The following is a 7269-nucleotide window of genomic DNA, read 5'->3' as shown; positions in this document are numbered from 1 at the left end:
TCTCGTCAATAGAACGATAAGTCCTCAAAATTGCCCAGACCGCAATAATCCCCCTGCCAAGTTGAAACTATACCTCTGGCACTTATAGATTTCTTTCAGTGTTCAACGCAAGAAATAACACAGGAAGAAATCTACTAGTCAACCCCGTTATGGGAATATTCATCCTCAGCAGTTTATAACTTTCTAGAGTTATCCTAAACGATAATAAAGAAAGTTGTCTACACCAGAACCAGTGTGGAGATCTATTCTAAGTCAGGAATACATCTCAGGCATTTCTCGTGACTTGTATTTAAAATCAAAACATAATAAATGCAAGAAACAATGAGAAGTCAATATCACTTTTTATTCAGAAACCAAAAAGAAGTGATACAAAGCTATTCTTAAGCAAAAGAATAGCACAAGTTCAAGTCAAAAGAAGCAAGTTGAGCTTTGGCATCAGAGAGCTTCTCCTCATGATTGGCTCGCACAACGGCTTCAGCTTTTCTCCGCAGCTCATCCTCACTAGGTGCCACTTCAGCGGCTGCCTCCTTCTTCGCTCTTTCAAGAGCCTGAGCTTCCTTACGGTAGTTCAAAAGAGTGTCTGCGTTCTTAGCCCCAAGGGTGTTAACAACAGCCTCTTCGCAAGAAAGCTCGGCCTTCAACCTTAACACCCCCGCTCAGCTAAGTGAATCCATTAGGACCTGCCGTATCCTGATATTCTGTTCCATAGACACCGCCCTCGAAATGAGGGATACAGCGGTAGATATAGAAGTTAGTGTCCCGTGCTAAGATTTGGCGGATCCTAACCATGTACCCCCCTTCCCATTCGACCAGCTGTGACAACCTCAATCACCTTCCGCACGAGACTGTTTAAGTAGCTCAAGGACATATGGAGGAAGTCAGGAGCGTCCGTTGGACTAGAAAAAGCAATGGAAGACGACTCTACGACCCCAGAAGTGGACGCGCCAAAATATGGATTGACAAGTGATTTGGGTGTAGAAGTCGCAGAGGCAACTGAAACATTCAATTGCGAAGGGCTTGAAGTCAAAGCCATCATTGCCCTCGCCGGAGATTCGCTTGGACCGGCCTCCGTAGGCGCAAGCGAGATCTTCATCACTGCTGTAGATGAAGCAGCTACGGTGGATGAGGCAGGTAGGGCCTGTTCCTGCATAGGAGCTGACACCTGCACAAGTTGCTGTTCCAGAGGAGGAGTTGCGGCAGTAGTTTCAGGCAACGCTGCAGGAGAAGCAGTTGTCGTAGAAGAACCAGGTAAATGTTGTTCTTCTAAAGGAGCAGACACCTGAGCAGGTTCTGGCTCGGAAGCATCAGCAGCAGTAGTCTCTGGAGAAGGTGAACCTGCACGGAAAAATGGTCGGAACGCGGAGAAAGCATGTGGAAGAAGTCAAAACAAACCAAGCTTACCGGTAAGATAGAAAGGAGTATAACCAGATACTTTATCAGACGGGACCTTGGGAGCATCATCATCAAAAGTGGTAACGTCATCTATGGAATCATACTCTTCGTCACCTTCACCACCACCTGACATGTTACCAACATCAGCATCCTCATTGCCTCTATCTCCGTCAGCTGCATCACCAGTTGGGAAGTCGTCATAATCAACATGCTCCTCATCATCCTGAGCCGCGGAAGGTTTCAGAAGATCTGTTCCAGTAGCTGGTTTATTCATGAGTCCCGTTGTAGGACTAGGAATTGAATCATGAGTCTGTGACATTAAGGCTGAAGGAGAAGGGAATGGATTCTCTTCAAGACCCCCTGGTTCCAATGCAGGAGACCTAGGAAGATCCATCACCGGAGCAGACTCTGCATCTGCAGCCATTAATTCATCTTCTTCGTCCTCAGGAGGATGATAAGAAGAAACTTCGCCCGACAGAGCTGGGCCATGAGAACGAAGTCCCGTTCTGTGTGGCAGGCCAGCCACAGATGATTCCTGTGGTTCATCATCTTTAGCAGCTTTGATGGCCTCAGCCATCAACTTGGATTTTTGTTGGCCGTTGGGGGGAGAATCCACCAGCAGTTTCCGACGGATCTGCTTATCATACTGGCTGGCTTCATCAGCAGAAAGTTTTCTTTTCCCCGCTGCTCTTGTCACGGGAGGATCAACCACTCGTTGCTCTTCCCCTGGAGCAGGCTCAGCTGCCTGTTCCTCTTCTTGTCCAGCAGATTGATTCTCGATGGACAGAAACTCATCGATCCCTTTCAAGCGGGATGTCTTGGACCCCTTCCTTAAATTATACATATGTCTAATGTCTTTCAGGCAAGATGTATTCAAGTTATAGTTGGGAGTCTGAGAAGCAGCGTAATACCAATTACAGAAGCTGATGGAAGTATAGGAGTTAGCAGTTTGGTGGGGAAGCTTGAAGATGGCTTTGGTACAGGCTGCTATAGAATAATACCAGGCCCTGGCTCCTTCATATAAGTTGGCTATAACTGAGAGTTGAGGACGAGGGTTCCCGACATACAACTGATCATACCCAAATTGGCGAGCAAACCTATAGGGTTGGTAAGGCTCGATGAAACAGTTGACGCCTTGCTGAAAGATCAGATAGCCTGGCCTGATGGATAGAAGCCAGTGGAAAACACCCCCGCTCAGCTGAGTGAATCCATTAGGACCTGTAGTATCCTAATATTCTGCTCCATAAACACTGCCCTCGAAATCAGGAAAACAGCGGTAGATATGGAAGTTGGTGTCTCGCGCAAGGATTTGGCGAATTCTAACCATGTACCCCCCCACCCATTTCGCAGATTCTAGTCGCTGCTCCCCGGGGAGAGGCTGCACTCATCAAAGGAGGACAGTGAAGCACGTACCAAGCCATCAAATAGGCATATGGCATTGGTACCCTGGGATTGGGAGTTTTGAAAGTCTTGTGACCCTCAGACTCCACCTCTGTAACACCTACAAAGTCAGAGGCCAACTCCCGCAGTCCATACTGTAAGCAACCCACCATGGCGCTGAGGAGGCTCACAGGTCTCCCATGTGCTAAGAGAACAGCTGGGTAGACCACCTCAATAGCAAGGGCATCGATCGGCCTGGTAGGAACGACGCAACGTTTGAGCCACAGCATCAAGAATCCAGCTAGCAACGCCGCGTCGGAAATTGGAATCAGAGCTTGATAATGGAAGCTTTCAAACTCTGTATGAGCCGGGAAAACATCCTCCTTGGCCTCATTGGTGTAATGGGAGGTAGCGTCGTCAATACGAGCCTGAACCTCTTCCAAAGTACTGACAGGCAATCGGGTCACAAAGCCTCCTTTAATGGTCAAGTTCCGGAATAAATATTCCGGCCAAGACACTTGTTTGATGCCGCTTCCGCGAGCCCCCGTCAGCTGCATGCAGATATGAAAGTGCCACATCACTTCCAGAGAGTCGTAAATTTCTGGCTGGTCTTCTTCAAAAGTTTAAGTCCGCAGATCCCGGAACAAATTCTTCAATTAGGTAAAGTCCCCGAGAAATGAAGACCTGAGAACTTTCGTGCATCTCGTGAAGAGCGAAGCCTAGCTCTGCCTAATATGGGGTGAAGAAAGTGCAAAGTCTCGAGACTAATACTTCTCCAATATAGAGATAGAAGTGAATAGTGGCTCTGAAATAATCCCAAACTTAGTAAGCCCGCACTGGAAAACCAGTAATCCAGCTTGGCGCAAAGGGCTTTCCAATTTCCTCATAACAAACTTAGTCCATCTAGGCCCACCATCCGTCACTAGAGAATGAACCTCAACCAAGGAGCTCTAAATCCTTGGCGGTGAAATTCTCTTTCTTTTCCAAAAACCTCTTAACAAAGGTTTCGCCGTGCTGGGCACTTCGCCGAGGGGATACTTAGCAATAAACCTCGGTCGCAAAGCTGTCACCTGCCGTTGTAAGCCAACTGTGCGACCCCGTGAAAAAGTCAAAGTCCGAGAGCAACCCCTCTTGATCCTTAACCAGGGCCAATCCATAATGCCTTGGGACAGAAGCACACTGGAAATAAGATATGGGGAAATCCTCTCCATATTAGGCAAGAAGGTTGCGTCCCCAACTTTCCGCAACCACTTATTAGTCCCCACCATAACAGTGCGGCGTCGAAAGTCAACAAAGTCCCCGAAAAAGATATCCAGGTTTGACTATTGCCTTACCTTGGCTTTCAGTCGGACGTCCGTAAGCAATGTCCTAAAGAGTGCGGAATGAAGCTTGGTAATTATTCTATCGCGACTCTTCTCCCCTAATTCGGAAAACGGGAGTTTCTGGGCATGAGCTGAAAGGCCATGTTCATGTCCGCACCAACCTACATTGCCCAAAAAATGGTGGCGAAAAAGGAAGAGTTTACTGTATGGCGGCACTGCCGAAAGGAAAGAAGAAGTTAGACAACTCAAAGCAAGACTCAGACGCGAGGTCGAACCCCACGTCAGATAAGCCGTTAAGCTCAGACCGAGGGCCCGAACCCGCGTCAGATAAGTTGCAGGCGGGGCTGAAGGTCGAACCCCGCGTCAAGATAAGTTCAGAACGCGAAGGTCGAACCCCGCGTCAGATACTTGGAACGCGAAGGAACGAACTCCGGCGTAAAAAGTTCATAACGCGCAAGGTCGACCCCCGCGTAAAAAATCTGAGAGCGCGAGGTTGAATCCCGGCGTCAGAAAATACAAACGACGGAGTCCAGCCCCGCTTATTGAAACGAGTTTCCTCGTTGATCCAGATTCAGAACTTGCCGAGAAGTTTAATGGCCACGGAGGTCATACTCACCACCAATCAAAGGAAGCTGGGGCGGCATAAATAAAATAACAATTCCGCGCTCGAGCAGGCAGCGCGCCGGGCCGACGCCGATCGATGCCGACACCTTGAGCAGCATGCGGCATCGATTAGAAGCACTGATTTCTGGGTGGCCATTAACTCGTCAGAGGAGGTGTACAGCGTTTCGGCCGGAGACTGATAACGAAAATTTTGAGTTAAAAGATTTCAAAATAAGTAAGTCTGAATGACTTCTGATTTGACCTTCTAGTGGTCTATTTAAGACAGCTATGAGCTGTCATAATCGTAACGGACGGGATTCGAGGCCATCAGCCTGCCCAAACTCGACCCTCGCGTTCGAGTTGTTTGAGCTTCCAAACGCGATGCCCACATTCGCGTTCAAATTTCCCAACGCTGGGCTCACCCACGCGTTCCAATCCCCAAAGGCAGAAATTATCTCTGTGTTTGGACCGCTATGATAGCAGCTTCTTGACTACCAAGGCTACGACACAGCCCCAGATGAATAAAAGAAGAGCTGACAGCAATCGTCAAGGCGACCAAAGCCGGGAAGAAACAAACGACTCCACTGGGGAGTCTATTGGAGGAGTACAGATAGATTACAACCAACAACGGTGAAATCATCTGGCTCGATCAGACGGAGGGAGCAATCAATCCACTAAATTTTGGGATCCAAAGTATTCCGAAAATTCGTCCCAGTCAACCGCGAACTTTCGAAAACTTTGGAGGGGGTTCTGTAGGCTGTCTAAAAATCACAATGAATAGCTGACCCCTATCAAGCTCCGACAAGGGAAGTCACAATCAGACGACTTTCTAATCACTGCATCCGCAACTCCACAATCGCCACAAACACGACCTCATTTCTGAGATGATTGATCTTGATGGCTGCGACAACAGCACGACTAATATTATATTAGCAATTATTGGAGATGCTGATGAGCAGTGTAATGATTTTAGAAATGAAAGGTTGGACTTAGTTGGTGAGTTGCTTGGTAGAGAGCTGTGGGCAAATATCCATCTAAAGACACTATGGATGTTGATTCCCGTCAAGTTCCTACAACGAAAGCTACAATCAAATAGCTTTCGCGCCGACAATCGAAACATACAATCAAATAGTTGCTTGGTAGAGAGCTGTGGGCAAATATTCATCTTCAAAACACTATGGATGTTGATTCCCGTCAAGCTCTCACAATGAAAGCTACAATCAAATAGCTTTCGGGTTGACAATCGAAAGCGGCAAATAGAGGACTTTTCACATAGATCGAGAAGAGTTACAATTCAACGACACTTCCGACAACTGATGAAAACTCTATTCAGCAGTCTTCACAATCTACGGTGAAAGTTACAATCTGACGACTTTCATACCCTACAACAGCTAAAGCCAGGATTACTGAACAACGGTCCTCGCAACGCTTCACAGAAGAAGTTACAAGTCAAAAAGCTCCTTCTAAAACGCGGATGTCATCCCCGCGTTACAACTTGGGAAGTGCAGGTGACCCCCGCGTTTCAAAACCACCCCCGCGTCTCTAAGATACAAGCTGAATGTGAGTGACCCTCGCGTTCGTAGGGGTCCAACCAACACTGACCCCCGCGTTTCCAAGCAGGCAACAAGCCAAAACACGAGCGACCCTCGCGTTCAATTCTAAGAGGCGAAGTTGGGTGCTAAACGCCAGATTGGGCGTTTGACTCGTTCAAACATGAGTCGAACGGTTTCAGAACCATTTATCCCACATTCTGAGGGATTTTCGCCCACGTAGGAGCGGATATAGGGGTTAGTTACAACCTCCTATCCCCCTATAAAAACTCAACAAACTCAACAGAGTTAGGGGTTCAATTTTCTTGGCTCAGATCGACCACAGGAGGCTGGCGGTTGGAGATTTTCAGTTCTAAAACAGAAGAGCTAAAAAAAATCGGATTGGGAAGATCTCAACCACTCAGGTTTTGGCGATTCAACAGCAGCAGCGAAATACTTGGAGATAGGATTTTTGAATCAAACTCAGAAGATCAAATCTGAGAGGATTCTTTAACAACAGAATAACGGCTTGATCACTAACCGAATTTTTGGTTCTAACAACTCTTTTCACAGAGTTCTAACTCGTTCAGAGTTCTTAAACTCATTCAGAGTTAAATATAAAACTTTCCACAGAAGTTCATCATTCCCACGAGATAAGAGACGGTCGGATCGTCAACGGAGAGCAAATTCGACGCGAGCAATCGAAGGTGGCATTCCATCGCTACCGAGAAGAACCCAATTTTAAACAAAGGAGAGAATCAAACTCGTTCTCTTCTCTTTTGTAATCAAGTTGTAATCGGAATCAAAGAAATACAAATCAATTTTCTTTATTCTTTTCATTGTAATTTTTCCTACATACAAGGATCGTCGGCCGTCTGACAGCTAAGACCAAGTCCCCTTCTTTAAAACTCTGTTGTCGAACCTTTTTATCAATGGCTCGGGAAATTCTGGCTTGGTAGAACTCAATGTGTTGTTGAGCTTCCAAACGCTTCTCATCGAGCATTTCGAGTTCTTTGAGACGTTGCTGATGTTACTCTTCGGTC

The 7269-nt window shown here is 47.0% G+C and overlaps 1 protein-coding gene across 1 annotated transcript; it reads right to left on the bottom strand.

Annotated features, from left to right (window-relative positions):
- Nucleotides 381-1711, bottom strand: LOC109835265 (brain acid soluble protein 1-like). The gene is made up of 3 exons (XM_020403247.1): nt 1507-1711; nt 794-1335; nt 381-635 (listed from the first exon to the last, which is right to left on the bottom strand). Exons 1-3 carry the CDS (start codon nt 1709-1711, stop codon nt 381-383), a joined length of 1002 nt encoding a protein of 333 aa, XP_020258836.1.

The sequence above is a fragment of the Asparagus officinalis genome, chromosome 3, assembly GCF_001876935.1.
Source record: "Asparagus officinalis chromosome 3, Aspof.V1, whole genome shotgun sequence".
NCBI lineage: Eukaryota > Viridiplantae > Streptophyta > Magnoliopsida > Asparagales > Asparagaceae > Asparagus > Asparagus officinalis.
The sequence above is the reverse complement of the archived record's forward strand: the minus strand, read 5'-3'. Positions and strand labels throughout refer to the sequence as shown.